The 14,903-nt window shown below is 49.3% G+C and overlaps 7 protein-coding genes across 7 annotated transcripts; 4 read left to right on the top strand and 3 right to left on the bottom strand.

Annotated features, from left to right (window-relative positions):
* Positions 1-23: 23 nt before the first annotated feature.
* Positions 24-2,272, bottom strand: BDW47DRAFT_135192 (transcription factor domain-containing protein). The gene is made up of 4 exons (XM_024818272.1): positions 1,820-2,272; positions 1,696-1,771; positions 1,215-1,644; positions 24-983 (listed from the first exon to the last, which is right to left on the bottom strand). Exons 1-4 carry the CDS (start codon positions 2,223-2,225, stop codon positions 426-428), a joined length of 1,470 nt encoding a protein of 489 aa, XP_024667440.1. The 5' UTR covers positions 2,226-2,272; the 3' UTR covers positions 24-425.
* Positions 2,273-2,475: 203 nt separating this feature from the next.
* On the top strand, positions 2,476-3,645 carry swc5 (putative Swr1p complex component (Swc5)). Its single transcript, XM_024820298.1, has 2 exons — positions 2,476-2,851; positions 2,907-3,645. Exons 1-2 carry the CDS (start codon positions 2,511-2,513, stop codon positions 3,601-3,603), a joined length of 1,038 nt encoding a protein of 345 aa, XP_024667439.1. The 5' UTR covers positions 2,476-2,510; the 3' UTR covers positions 3,604-3,645.
* Positions 3,646-4,609: 964 nt separating this feature from the next.
* Positions 4,610-5,669, bottom strand: BDW47DRAFT_129932 (T2 family ribonuclease; the record flags this gene model as incomplete). Its single annotated transcript, XM_024817044.1, has 5 exons — positions 4,610-4,659; positions 4,730-4,925; positions 5,016-5,131; positions 5,204-5,382; positions 5,440-5,669. 5 exons carry the CDS (start codon positions 5,667-5,669, stop codon positions 4,610-4,612), a joined length of 771 nt encoding a protein of 256 aa, XP_024667438.1.
* A 1,229-nt stretch (positions 5,670-6,898) lies between these two features.
* On the top strand, positions 6,899-7,866 carry BDW47DRAFT_113958 (GNAT family N-acetyltransferase). Its single transcript, XM_024814540.1, has one exon. It carries the CDS (start codon positions 7,256-7,258, stop codon positions 7,802-7,804), a length of 549 nt encoding a protein of 182 aa, XP_024667437.1. The 5' UTR covers positions 6,899-7,255; the 3' UTR covers positions 7,805-7,866.
* Position 7,867: 1 nt separating this feature from the next.
* Positions 7,868-8,204, top strand: BDW47DRAFT_113957 (uncharacterized protein). Its single transcript, XM_024814539.1, has one exon. It carries the CDS (start codon positions 7,894-7,896, stop codon positions 8,107-8,109), a length of 216 nt encoding a protein of 71 aa, XP_024667436.1. The 5' UTR covers positions 7,868-7,893; the 3' UTR covers positions 8,110-8,204.
* A 289-nt stretch (positions 8,205-8,493) lies between these two features.
* On the top strand, positions 8,494-9,652 carry BDW47DRAFT_113956 (uncharacterized protein). The gene is made up of 3 exons (XM_024814538.1): positions 8,494-8,788; positions 8,853-9,141; positions 9,201-9,652. The coding sequence occupies exons 1-3, from the start codon at positions 8,759-8,761 to the stop codon at positions 9,338-9,340; spliced, it is 459 nt and encodes a 152-aa protein (XP_024667435.1). The 5' UTR covers positions 8,494-8,758; the 3' UTR covers positions 9,341-9,652.
* Positions 9,653-12,515: 2,863 nt separating this feature from the next.
* Positions 12,516-14,666, bottom strand: brlA (C2H2 type transcription factor BrlA). The gene is made up of 2 exons (XM_024820297.1): positions 14,427-14,666; positions 12,516-13,992 (listed from the first exon to the last, which is right to left on the bottom strand). Exons 1-2 carry the CDS (start codon positions 14,437-14,439, stop codon positions 12,668-12,670), a joined length of 1,338 nt encoding a protein of 445 aa, XP_024667434.1. The 5' UTR covers positions 14,440-14,666; the 3' UTR covers positions 12,516-12,667.
* Between the last annotated feature and the right edge of the window lie 237 nt (positions 14,667-14,903).

Below are 14,903 nucleotides of genomic sequence, written 5' to 3'. Positions count from 1 at the left end.
CTAGCAATCGCACAGCTTCAATGGCTGATGAGCCTGCGGACGCTTTGAATACCAGCTCATTCCTCGTATTCAGCTTCGCCGGCATCAATTTCACATGTCGCGTCTTGTAAGATAGTATACAGGGCACCGACCTGATAAATATACCCATGAAGACGAGCACAAACTCGAGTTCGAATCCGGCGACGGGGAAGTATTGGGTGAGCGTAAGGCCGCTGCCCAGAATAAGCACCGTTGGGTCCAAATTTAAGCTCAACCGCGTAGCAATCTTCTGGATTTATACGAGCACCTCCACCCACAATGGATTCAAGATGAAGCAAGCCCCAGTAATTTTGCGAGAAGTAATCCCCGTCGTGATCTCCCACTGCAAGGCGAGAACAATCTAAACCATTTCGTAACACCATACCCATAGAGGAGCTAATAGTGACTCAGGAATGGTTCTGACGGAGCCGAATCATCTCCTGCAGGTTTCGCAACACCGCAGAAGGCTCGAGCGCCTCTGAAGTTGGTTCGTAGTCATCTAAGCCTTCCAATGTAGCATAATGTGAGGAAGATTCCCCACTGAGCGTCGAGTCATGGTTGATTGCATCTGACGCTTGGTATAGATTGGTCGGCTGCCTAAAGGTTTCTCTTCGCAGAATCTGGAGAACAAGCCTACTTTGCGGAAGAATCACCTGTTTTACTTTTGGCCTTCTGAAAGGTCCGGCTGGTCTTGATGTGTCTGTTTGCTCACCACCGGCGCGTTTTCGGCATTCTTCCACCGCAGCCGACAGCAAATGGTTAAACCGTTCCGGACTCGTCATGCTCTGGAAAAGTTCCATGAATATATTCGCGATGGGCCATGTCCGAGATAAGATTTCCACTATTTCGAGATTGGCTTCGAGTTTCGATCGAATCGCGTGAAGGAGAGACGGCATCGAAGCCTCCATTTGACACTTGAGAGTGACAAAGGACACGACGGCATGGCAGATACTAGTTGTAATTAGCTATTGTTCGGATGAAGACCAGAGTCAAAGCTTACATAAAAGAAGGGCTGTACTGGAGCTCGTCGTGGGACTGTAGATTTTCTAGAATTGAGATTACGGTCGAAGCGGAATGAATTGCTGAGCTTCGTGACTCCACGGAAGACGCTGGTGCCTGTAAGAGGTGCAACTGGCATACAAGTGTACTGCTATACATTAGCGACGAAGAAAATGCTTATTTTGACGAAGTAATACATACTGAAAAGTAGAAAATAACATGGCGGATAAGAAGTTATGGCGCGATTGCCTCCACTCCAGTTGTGGTGGACAAGATACAAGCCACTCGTTCAAGCCAAGCTCGCACTGGGCGGTCTCAGCTTGTCGACTAGCCTGATCTGACCGAGACGACAATTTTGAACATAGGCCTAGATCCATGAGTTGACAGAGCTTGACATACTGGATGAAGAATCGCGCTCCGAGTTCATCAGTAGGGTACTCGATTTGGAGCTCTTCATCGTGCTCAATAAAGTCGTTCTCTGTTAACTCTTCCACTGTGCAGTCATCTGCGTGAATATGTAGTGGACGACCAAATGCTGCAGCAACAGAGCGATCTCGCGTGTAGAGAGTCCACCAGATGCGCTTCCACAGACCTTGCTTTGGCTGACTGAGATTCAAATACTTTTCTCTGCAGCATTTGTGAGCATTCGCAATTTACAGAGATTTGATATCTCGTTACCTCTCGTGAAATCCTAGTTCCTGTGCTAAAGCAATCCCCAGCCGACTCCAATAAAAGAGACCACTTTCTGTCAGATCTATGACAGGTCAACACTTTATAACAACTAACTCGCAGGATGTCTTACCATCAAGACCATCCCAGTAGACCCCCAGAAGAGTCACAGACTGTATTACAATAAGGAGATCCTGCTCATACCCAGCATCATACAGTGCTTTCGCTTTTTTGTAGAACCAGCGCGGTGAAACTGCTGTAATTGTTTGACTTTGTTGACCCGTTATGAATCGAGATGCCACAGTGAACATTGCCTGCAGCAAAAGAATCGACGGACGCTCTTCAGTATGGTGATAGCGTTTCATAAAATCATGCCGATTCACCACGGGCAAGATTGGAGATACCCATCTGAAGAAGACATCCACCAGGACGTCGCAGGTAGCCTTGGGGGGCAAGCCGAAGGCATCTCTCCGCTCTAGAATCTCGAGCTCCAGTGGCTCCAGGTGGGCTGGATGCCTACCCTGATTTAGCCGCTCCATATTTTATTATCTCAGAATATAATACATGTCGAAGAGCTGATGGCATACGGCCTAGATGCGAGGCTGGTGGTGTAAGTTGATCGCAACGTACCTGAACAACCCTTCTCCACCACGGTATACCTCGGTACGCGAATATTCATTATTATTGGCCACGATGCTTACATAACACATTTGGTCATGCACACCGCCTGGCAGAATCCTTTTATCGCATCGATTTCCAGCTTTGCCCTCTATCAACATTCAACTAATCGTTCGATCATTGCTTTCCCTTATCTCTGCGCAACAATGTCAACCAAACCGGTATCTCAGGATCCTGAAATGGAGCTAGATGACGACCAGTATGACTCGGAGGCGGACGAAGACTTCAAGCTCGACGGCCAGGATGATGAGGTGTTGTCTTCCGATTCCGATGAGGAGGCCAGCAAGAAACGAAAGGCAGAAACAGAAAACGCTGCGCTAGATTCTGGAGACGAGGCTACGATAACGAAAGCAAAATCGAGAAAGGAGAAAAAAAGAAAGGGGAATAAGTCCAAGGCTAAAGGCGACGATGAAGACGATCTGGATCTCGATGACGACGAGGGTGGTCCGGGAGGGTTTGTACGGACACGCGCCATGAAGATGCAAATGTAGGGTCGTTGAATCGTGGATCACAAGGAAATATTCTAACCATCCTGCATTTAGGAAGGAAGAGCGAAAGCCACTTGCTAAAATCGATGGCGCAACAGTCGACGTTGACGCGTTATGGGCCAAGATGAACGAGCGCGACTCTGAATCCCCCGCGGCACCTTCGCATACCGAGAAAACAGACGATAACATGGCGGACGGAGAAAACCAAGACATCAGTATGCGCGAGCACAGAGCACCAATCGAGGAGACACAGCAGAAACCCCAGCATACGGATGAGATAATAAAGATCAAACGGACGTATGAATTTGCAGGGGAGATGATCACCGAAGAGAAGGTCGTTTCGAAGGACTCGGCCGAAGCAAGGCTCTTTCTAGCAAACGAACATAATTCAGGAGCGGTGGCCACTAATGCTGAGGATGACGCGAAGGGAATACCGGGCATCAAACTGCGCAGGCCACTTCGCAAGGTCTCGCGATTTGACCCTAACCCCACCGGAGCTATCAAAAAGAGCTGGGAGAAGCAGTCGATCGATGCGACAGGCCAGGAGGAGAATGCTCGTGGCCCGAAGATCAATACGGTCGAGAAGTCGCGCCTGGACTGGGCTGCATACGTGGATCAGGCTGGCATCCGGGACGAGCTCACCGTCCACAGCAGAGCCAAAGAGGGCTTCCTTGGTCGTATGGACTTCTTGGACCGTGTTGGCGCCAAGGAGGACGAAGACAGGAGAAATGTCCGGTTGAAGGGGATCTAGGGGTTCTCACGAACTCCTGTTTACGCCTTTACTTCTACTGGATATACCCAAGATGTACTTCCAGTAGACTGGCTTTATGGCCCTTATCCATAGCGGATGGCTGCAGGATGAACTCGTGGGCGTACCCGTTTATCCCGCCTACGGGTAGCCCTGTCGCCCCGAGACCAAAATCCCCGGAATTGCCCAACCAACAAACCCCAAAATCTATTGGATTTCCACGGAAGGTCCAGTATAATTGATTGACAAGTTGAACATGTGTGCGGGCAGCCAACTAATAGTGTCGAGTTGACACGACACCAGAACAACCAGGCATGATTGAATATCTTGTATCCTGCCCAACCACAGCGCATGTCCAATTACGGACAGCTTTCAGTCCAGAGAGAGTGTCGCAAAAATCGCAAGACAACACGAAAACTTTCATTCTGGTTTGCGTGGGCTCCGGTTTCCTATCATATTGGACCATGTCACACTATAAGCGTTTTTTCCTACGCGAAAAACGAGTCTGAATGGACAGTGGACCCGTCCAGCAAGATATATCATTTTCTCAAGCTGTTATGATCAAAGTCTCGTTCAAGAGAACAATGAAGCAGCCATTGTCACTCAGTCTAGAAAGCCGTCGAATACAGCTGCAGTATACGAGCAGAGGTTGCGCGTACTACCCCTCAGTTGATAGCTCTCCACGGGACGAAGCTCGACAATGACAACCGTGTTATTGGATATTTAGAATCTCGATGGGTGGGAAATTGGTATACAGTGGCCTTTCATTTGTACAGATCTCAGTGTTGCAATGGTTTTCATGAATCTAATACTAGGGTCACATGCGGTCTCCAGTTAAGCCAATACATACAAATTTCCCCGATCGAATCTCAAACCCTGTCAGAATTTACAGATTGATACAAGACCCGCTCTAAAAACAGCTGGATTGATCACTTCGCAGCCACTGGGGAAGCCCGTACGCCTTTCTTGCCGGGGACCGCCTCACAGGAATCGTGGCACTCGTGGTAATTTACTTGGGCAGATATTTGATGCCGTCCTTAGGGCAACCAGAATCGGCCACTATGGCAAGTCAGCTCTTTGCTCATGTACGTCCGAAAGGAGTCGGGAAAGAAATATATATGGAACTTACGAGGCTCAGCCGGCTCGTACTTGCCGTCAATGGCATTGCCCTGGACGTTGTAGAAGTACCAGGCCTGGTTCAGGGCGCCGCTGTCGCAGCTGACGGAGGGCTTCTTGCCGCCATGCAGCTTAGCCAAGGCAGCCTCAATCTCCGAGAGCTCGTAGGTCTTGGACTCATCGGGTTTGATGCCAGCATCGGCGAGGGCCTGCGCTGGGGGTCAGCATCTCTGATATTTCTTGTTTCGTTATGGTTGCTTTGGGATTGATAGACTGTGGGCCTATCGGGTCGGACCTACCTTGTAGGTGTCCAATTTCTTGAACAGATCGACGGCCTTCTGGAAATAATCGCCCACCTCCACCTGGGGGGTGTACTTTTCATAGCAGTCGGGCTCGATGGTGTTGACACAAGTGCCTGCATCATGTACGTCAGTGACTATATCAACCGAAACGGATAACCAGGCATAGCTGGGGAGTTAGTACGTACCGTGCTTGTCCCACTCATGGCTCCAGAAGGTCTCATCATCTCCCTTGTAATCCTTCCAGTACTTGTTCATATCGGCCAACAGCTCGGTACGCTCCTGTCCCTCGAGGATGTCCGTGATATTCGAGTACTCACGGCTGTTGTCGCAGTTGGACTCGTAGGTGCCGTCGCAGTTATCGGGCCTGGCTTATCGTTAGTAATCGCAGCCAAATTACAAAGGCTAGCAGGGTCTGACTGACCAGAGACCGTGGAGAGTCCACGAATCATCGGGACCGGTCACGGGGTCAGTATCCCAGAACTGGGTCAGCAGAAGCGCACCGCCAGGCGCATTGAAGCAGCAGCTGGCCTTGGCGTCACCCTGGCAGCTGAGCGGGGTGTCGGCCTCGCAGGCCTTAGGGCCAGCCAGGACACCTGCGACGAGGGTGCTGAAGGCAAAGATGCCCATCGGCTTCGATACTGTACGGGTCATATTGGCGGTTTTGTGGCTTTTGTCAATGATAGCGACCGATTTGTGGGGGAGGAGCGCCTAGGAACAATCGGAATTGAGGGATGGTTGGCACATGGCTCAATTTATGTCTTTTCCTTTCCCATTGTTCATGTCACCAAACGTCTGACCGCGACTTGGCCAGCGCTGCGGACAATTAACATCGAACGTTGCAGACAACATCACATGTTCTGGTAAGCGCCTGCTGATTCGGCAGCAGTTGTGATTGAAGCGGAGATCCCAAAGGCGATGGACGATCGGATGTCACCTTTCCAGACTTCTCGTCTCTTGGTTAATCTCGTGCTAAAACAGGGCCCAGCCAATGGTGCGACGCGCAGCTCGTCTGCAGTTAGCGTCCGGCGATGGCCGTCGGGGGGCCATCGGACGAGACTCAGGCACTGGGCGGGAACGAAGTGCACCATAGCGCTGAATTAGGGAATTGATGATCACGGAGTACCCCAGGGTCATCTAAATACAGGGCCATGTATCAAAGCGTTGCATCGTGTAGTCTTTCCTCGCTGTATTTTGCATTTGTTTCGTTGTGTTATTTGAGGTGATCGTCATAGGATTTCCGTGAAACTAATTGACAGCTTCACTCGGGATTGTCAGATTGCGCGAAATCAAACGAATCAACAACGGTTTCTTTCGTATGGTACCTTTTTGTTAATATAATAAAAGCATACTAGCGGTCTCTCTCAATGAGGGAGCTTGCGCAGCAGTTGTCAGCCAGGATAGCCTGCCCGCAACTTCGAGCAGGGTATGATACGAAGATGGAGTTGCATTTGGGAGACTTATCCCCGCACTGGAGACAGGGGTCATGCTTGACAGGCCATCAATCAAAATAAAACCAAGCGATAAGCTTCGCTCGACGGGTTAGTGGGCTGTCTCGTCCACTTCGAGCGTCAGTGGCTGAGCTGACGGAGATTCCCAATATGAATAGTCTGAAGTCATCAACAGATATGGACTACACCCATGTTAACAAGATCTATCAGATCAGAATGGGGTCCGTGTCCCATGAGACATCTTGAAGATACAGATCAGAAACATAACGAACTTTGGGCCAGAAGAATGACGTGACGATTGCCGGCAAGTCAATAGGAGAGTCTGCTATTTCAGCCGCGATTTGCTACTATTGTTGGCCTGGGGTCTCAGGCCGATACCAATATCGACACTACGGTCATCTAAGCCTATTTAGCTATGTCCCAATATCTTCATTTTTTTTGTCGAGATTTATTTGCAGCATTCCTCACACCTGAACCATGTGCTTGTTGATTTTCATATACCCGTCTATGAGTCAAACTCTGACTCACAGTCGGCGATATCGGCAAACTAACCATGCTTAACTGGATGCGATACGGCGCAACAGGGCTTCAAATCTCCAGCGACTTGAAAACTCACACCACTAATCCATAGACCAATCCTATAACACAATCTCAACTCGTGATCAGGCTCGCAACCAATCATCAGTTGACCCCGGGCAACGTGACGCGACATCCATCCACCGTCGCATACATCCATGATATTGCACAAAGCCTGTATTCCTCCGCACATGTACTAGGTATCCAGAAACGATGGAAGAAACTGCAGAAGCAAGTCCCTTTCGCATCATCACGGCTGAAACACCAGCCCACACCACCGCCACCAAAGCCCTCTTCACAGCCTACGCCGAGTGGCTCAACCTAGACCTCACCTTCCAAGGCTTCACCGAGGAGCTCGAATCCCTCCCGGGAAAATACAGCGCTCCTCAGGGCGAGATCCTCCTCGCATATAGCACTACCAAGCCCAACCAGCCCCTCGGATGCGTGGCCGTCCGCCCGCTGCCGACCAATTCCGGCGTGGATGTGGATGCAAACGCAAACGCAAACGCCACGGCGACATGCTGTGAGATGAAGCGGCTGTTTGTCTCGCCCGAGGCACGCGGCATGGGGCTGGGCAAGGCGTTGGTGGATGCTATTGTGCAGCGGGCGAGGGGGCTGGGGTATCGAGAGATGCGGCTCGACACGCTCCCTATCATGGCGGGCGCGATTGGGTTGTACCGGCGGGCTGGGTTTGGGGAGATCGCGGCTTACTATGAGACGCCGTTGGAGGGGACGTTGTTTCTGGGGCTGAAACTGTCTTGATCTGCTTCTTGATTTTACTTTCCTAGACTGGGCATGTTCGGTCATGGTGCGATATAATTGATTGTATAGCAGCTATATGGAAGAAGAAAATGAACCGTTCATATACGAAGACAAGGCAAGCAAACAAACGTCTCGATGAAACTCAGACTGTTGAGCTTGATATTTTAATGGACACCCACCGCAGGGGTCTGCATCGTGCCAGAAAGAAGGATAGTCATCATAGTAATGCGAGACGTTTGTTTTCTTGCTTTGCTTTGCGTCGGTTATGGGCCCACGATCGGAGGGGTCTTAATCCTGCACATTAACAGGTTGATAGCCTGACTCTCGATCATTGAACATCCGATAGATGAAGTATCAAGTACCTAGTTACTTGGATCCAGTTGTTCACTGCGGTTTGGCGGTCATTATTGAGAAACGCACGATGAATGCTGTTGCTTGGAACAGAATTTGTTTCGCGATTGTGGGCTTATAAAGGCGAGGTTATGTAAGCGCGCTAGTTTAGTGCCTTTCCAACTGGGCATAGTTATGCACATGACTAATACAAATATTATGCACTGCATAATGTGTATAGAAACAGTGCTCTTTATTTCCATTGTCGTCAACAGTAGGCTTCAATATACCTCAGTAAGTTCCTCATCTGTCCGTGTGAATTTTGAACTCGTTAATATAAGTCTTTCGAGAATATCAAGGCTATCCAGACTATCCAGATATTAACACTAGCTTCGCACACAGTCTAGCCTCACCAAAGACTTAACGCAATAATTGAAATGAGAACCAACCGACGCGCCTCAAACCTGCTGTCCTGCCAAGTGCGAGGCGACAGCCACACTTTCGTGGCTGAAAACTTGATTTTTTTTGATCCTTCCGGACATTGTCCCACAGAAATTTCCCTACAAGGTCCCACCAAACACCGAGGGGAGGCTTCAAGCAGACTATCGACCCAATATTTTCCAGATGGGCGCATGTGAGATCACATATCACAAGGTGAGACTCGAGACACCTTGCTATGGAGTCAGTACGCGGGCTTAGCAACTCACTTGGCTTGAAGATTGAATCAATGGGTTTGATCTGCGCATTCGCCCTTTTCTCTTCATCATGTGTGGTTTCTTTGCGTCAATACCGTAATGGGGCTATAGTCACACCATCGGACCGATTATCTCCAATAACCAGCCTCTGCCCTGTTCTCATGTGGCAAGATCAAGCTTACTTTCATAAAAACAATATTGATAGAAAATCAGGAAATAGAAATGGAAGCCCAACTGAATGGAAGGAAGAGAACGAGATCAGGAGGGCCCAAGAGCACAATATCAGAGCAGGTGGATCGACAGAAGGAGTCGGTGAGACTATTTTGATTATCTGTTTCTTCTTTTGCATCGAGAAACCAATGGGAAATTAGATGCTGTCTCCGAGTTCAAACCATCCCGGTCAGGTCTCCGATGCATGAGGAAGAAAGGCAGCCAAATAGTAGAAGGCGCAGGAGCGGATTGTGAGTTTCTTGGCGAGTTATTGTCTCAGGCCACCTCCAATTCTGGATAAGAACCTAATGTACTCAGCCAGCCAAGACTGGTGTACATGCACACCAGGTTGGAGCACGACCGGGCTGGCCAGCTGGCCATCCCCTGGCATTCCACGGCTTCGATCTGCTTTCTCTCAGCCTTCCTGAGATTTCCCACGCAGTATCTACTACACGATAGGTTGGCAATGGTCGGCAGTTGCACGGAGCTCAACTTTCAGGGTAGGATTGGGTGGCTGGTCGTTGGAGATGAGATCATGGATGCATATCTAGTAGGATTACTACCGTGCAATTGATTGCTACGGCCGGATTCTCGAGGTGCATGCCTTGCCATGCTGTACGAGTACAACACCAACCATCGTTTCATTAATTGGCTTAATTGATTCATTAGCCCACGAGCTATTGTTTTTTAATAACTCAAAGGGCCGAGAGCTCCGGCGAAGCTTGTTTACAGAAGGCAGAAAGTACACACATACATGGTGAGGTAGTATCGGCGAAGTCGGCATGCATGGTCGGTATGTGACCACACCGCCAGGCTTGGGACCTTAGCATACTCGGCATGATTAACCTATTATAATTCCATCAATAACCTGCAGTAATCTGGCAATACAGCAGAATATCTGTATTCAGTCTAGTGCCTACATCCAAACTTTCCACAACACCGCCCCGTCCCCTATTCAAGGCACACGCTGCACAGCACCTGAATACCCCCACAATCCATCCTCGAATCCGACTAGCGCAAGAAGGCTCTAGATCCAAAAGAGGGACAGAGAGAGATCTATTTGCAATTCTGCAGGTCCAGTCTCCGATTTCCCTCCCAGGATTAATCTATTAGCACATAGTTAGCCCACGAAGCACGTCCACATCATGGATAAAATATCCTGCCAATCAGTTCAATTTATGGGCCTCCTGCCAAGATACCAAGTCAGCCGAATAGTTCACTGCCGTCGATCATCTGTGCGAGATGCTGCAGTGCGACATCACACCGAACAGGGATAGGGATATGCGCATTCTTGGGGCGTGGCAGTGGGAATTAGTACAACGAACTACGGACCACTCGGTGTAACAAATGGGAATGATGCTACAGATGCTTCCCAGACATTGAAATGCTATCTGAAGTAGGTGGCTTAGTGCCAGTGATCTACGGATACTAGGTACAGTCCTCCTGGTGATCGACTCGCAGCGTGAGGCTGTCGGGCACCTTGCCCTCGAAGTAGACTCAAGGTGTATGATAGTAGTGCCAGGTGTTTATTACTTTTGTCGATCAGATAAACCAATCCAGCTCATTTCTATTTATTTCAAATGGGAATAAAGTAAACAAAATGATAAACATCAACAACAGGAAAATGACACAGCTTGCGATTTCATAGAAATAGAAACACATATCCTGGCATGTGGGACCATTAGAGGCGTTAAGCTCCATGAATATCCAGGTATCCGGGATTCTTGGCCCAGTCATGTGGCGTTCATTCTTCTTTTATTATTATTTTTAGTATTATTATTATTTCGTATTACTACTCTGTATTACAATTAGTATTATAATTGTTGTTATCATTGCTGAAGATGCCATTGTTGTATTTTCCTTTACCCTATTCTATCAAGTCAAATCACCAAGTATATGCTCGTCTCTTACTCCATAAATAAAGACCAAGTATTATATCTACTTGAAGGCCACCACAACCTGGCAGTGACACTCACCACTAACCTAACGGGAGTAGTACCCAGTTGTACTCCATAGCGCAGCGCATATTAACAGCTAGTATCGACCTATCCACTAAGACCCAGACCCAGTATTCGGTATGTATGTATGCATGTATGTCACTGACTGTATGCGCAGATCCCACCTTACCTACCTACTCACATAAACCATGTTCATACATCATGGACAGACAGCGATGGATAGACACCGTTACTATGGAATGGAAATGCAACTGCAATACTACCCACCCTCTTGCCCACGCTCGTCACTCAGTAGCATTGACCAGTAGTCGAATACTTCACAGCCTATAGGTGGCTGAAACAAGTCGACAAAATTAGGTCAAAGTATCCGTACGAGGACCAAGCACCTAGATACCTATTATTGCTACTGTGCCCGAGGTCACTACTACTATGTTGCCCCATTCTCGGGCACCAGTCACTATCTAGTAGGTACCTAGTCTAGTGGTAATCCACCAATAAGGTAAACACACTGCCCATCCAAGACAAGACGGAATGTGGAGCACAACTCGAAGATGAACCAAACAAATAGCACCCCTGGGAAATGAACCCACTGCGGGAATGATCGCGGATCGACGGTCAATCACTGCCCTGAAGGATGACACCGGCATTACACCCGTGCGTCGTATATGACACCGTCTGATATCGATCGTCGTCTGATCTACTCTGCTTTGCGTTTTAACTTGCTTGGTGGGAGATCAGGGTGTTAGATTGATATAGGCAATATACAATTTCATCACAATAATAATAAATCAAGAAATTAATAAACAAAGATTCAACCCTGAAAACAAGTACTGGTATTGAGTAAAAAGACGCGGGGAATGGCTAGCTACCTTCGAACACTAAGTGCAATCTGCTTATGACGTGTCATGGTCTAGCTGACTTCGGTACGGCTTCCATGCGCCATCTACTCATCTCCTACGGGGCATTCAAGGAACGATCGCCGCCAGATCTGAATTCGTCAGGCTGAGGGGCTCTCGCAGCGGGCAGCTGATGCGTCACGTATCATTCACTAACTTCGTGGCCCGCTATACAATGTCAAAGTGGATGTGGATGGATGATAGCTGTCAGAAGACGAGTCTGCTTTTTAACTACTTTTTTTTGGGTCAGGTTTCTTTTTTGGTACCGCTGACGGAGTTGTTCAAGTAGCATATAGTATATGGCTGGTATTATCTCATATAATGATGAGTGGTTAGTGGATCTGTCAGATCGGAAGCAACACGATCATACAATGCTTCCCTCGTCCCCCCCCTTTCCATTTTTATCCTGTCCGGGTGATGCAAAATTATTCGACCTTTGTAGGTGGAAAGAAAAAAAAAGAAAAGAATAAAAGAATAAAAGGACAAACAAATGAAAAATGAGCGAGGAACAAAGATGACTGAGTTTGGAGGAAATGTAAAAAGCCTCACCAAATGGACATGATAGATAGGAAATCAAAAAGTATGCAACATAAATAGGAAAGAAAGCACAAGCGGTCCAGTAAACAGTGCCAGGACATGTTTTACATGAAACGCCGCAACGCGCCGACCGAGGTTCACCTGGCCCTGTATATCTGTACCCATCTAACGACAGAAGGAAATTGGCAAGCGGACATGCCATGGGGTATCATGCTTGTTCCAGTAGGGATATGTACTTCAGTCATCCCAGGCGTCGACACTGACTTCGCGAGTGTCGGGGATGACATCCTCCAGCTTTGACCCATAGATAGGTCGACCATCCTGGGAGAGTTGCCCGCGGAAGTCGGGATCGAAGTCGGGGCTCGTCTCATCAAGAGTGGCCACATATCGGTTGCGACCGCCGCGCTTGCTGTGGGTCTTGGTGTAGTGGGCATTCAGGTTGTCGCTGCGCCCGAAAGCGCGTTGGCACCCGGGCACCCAGCAGACATGGGGCTTCTCCTTGGAGTGGCTCTTCATGTGACGCTTCAGATGCTCCTGTCTTTTGAATCGCCCTTTGCAACCAGGCTCCTGGCACTTGAACTGAACCTGTCGAATGATATGGGGCAGGGCATCCAGCGACATTTTCTGGCGGGAAGACTGCTTGCGAGCAACCTTCCGTGACTGTTGGCGGTGGGGCGGTACCAGGCCATCTGCGTAGACGGGAGACTGCTGGAAGTCATCCATATAGTCTGCGGCGCCTCCGGAAAGCCGGCTCATCGGAGTGTCGGTTCCAGAATGGGTGCCGAGAGAGCATGATCGCACTGGGGTTGTTGGTGTGTGCATCTTGAAATTGTTCATGGAGGCCGGGAAGTCCGTGTAAGAAGGCGGCGGGGTCACGGGTGCGACCTGTGAGGGAGCGATAGTCTGAGGCGCAATAGACTCGCTTGGCGGGGGCATCCACGGGAGCATGTTGCTCATGGACATCGACGACGGTACACGCTCGGAATGGTGAAAGATAGACCGCGATAGGCACGGATTGGTAGCGGACTCTGGGAGGTAGGAAGGAGCATGGCTCCGATAGCTGCCCCGAACCATTGGCGGGTACTGTTGCATTGCCGGCGGATACGGCAGACCGTGATGTCCGGACTCATAGGTCTTGGGCGCATCTGAAGGAATCCAGAACTGTTCGACGTTGTCGTCGTATCCGGAGAGGAAATCCGGCATCGGCATGCGCTCGTGCGGATCCATGCCGCTGTAGTGCGGCAACGCCATGTTCTCATTGGAATTCATGCTGGCTAAGCGAAAAGGGCCTCGGACTGGCGCCGGTCCGGTCGTTCGGTCAAAGGAGTGACCAGGATATGACCCGGTTTCGTGCCAGCTGGGCGAGGCAAGCGACCCTTGGCTATAGATGCTCGTTGGGGTCGGGGTAGGTGATTCCAGAGGTGAGAAACTTGAACTCATAGACGGGCACTCGCTGGAACCCAGTGAAGGACAGTCCACTTCAACAGTCAACCTATCAGAGGCGTTTCGCATATCTTCCGGTTGCACGAATCCCTTTTCCAGAGGCTTGTCCTGATTTCCACCTATACACCACACCGTTTAGTCTTCGTTTGAACAAGAATGATATGACTGATGGAGAAACAAAGGTTGCGACGATGACAGGTCCAAGGATGCAAGTAAACGAACAAGAAGTGAAAGACTACAACACAAGGGAATCTTGAGCTAGAGAATGTGGAGAACAGGCAAGGAGGATCAGTATGCAGCAAGTGAAGGACTGAAGGAGAGTAGCATCTGGGACGGGGAAAGAAGAAAGAGGGACTGATGTGCTGAGCACAATCGCTAGAAGGAATGAAGGACGGTCGACATGAGAATAGTTGAAAGAGAGTGGGAGGGAAAGAAGGAAGTGAGGTTGGGGGAATAGAGGAGGACGGACGAGATGAAATAAACAAAATGCCAGGACATTCAATATATGTGGCAGGGTTGCAGAGGGAGGAGGGTGGGAGGCGGTCGGACTTACAGCTAGTCACCATCGCTCTTTTTTTTTTTTTTTTTTTCCTTTCTCCCAAAGTAGAGCGGCAAAGTCAAGACAAGATTCAAAAAATGAGAGGCGCGTCGCGTGCCTGGAGAGGCCCAAGCAAGGCCAGGAATGCAGACTACAGAGTTCCTCGAGTAACGAAGAGCGAATGACCTGATCTGGAGGCGCAGAGATCAAGGACACCGTTTCCTAGGAGGCGCGACTGTGTCTGAGATAAAAGACAAGGACGGAGGAAGTAGGGCGAGAGTCGAGTGGTGATAAGCAACCCTTCGACGCGGTATACGGCGGGATCCTGTACTCAAGGTTGAGGGATCGAGGGGTGATGAACCGGGTGGGAATTGGTCTCAGATGTGCCGGAGGGGGATGTAGTTATAGGCAAAAAGGGTGGGCAGGGAAACACCAGCAAGGGGACGCCTGGATACAGCCGTCGACGACGCAAGTAGAATGAAATGTCTCAAG

The sequence above is a fragment of the Aspergillus candidus genome (assembly GCF_002847045.1).
Source record: "Aspergillus candidus strain CBS 102.13 unplaced genomic scaffold BDW47scaffold_92, whole genome shotgun sequence".
Classification (NCBI taxonomy): Eukaryota; Fungi; Ascomycota; class Eurotiomycetes; order Eurotiales; family Aspergillaceae; genus Aspergillus; species Aspergillus candidus.
The sequence above is the reverse complement of the archived record's forward strand: the minus strand, read 5'-3'. Positions and strand labels throughout refer to the sequence as shown.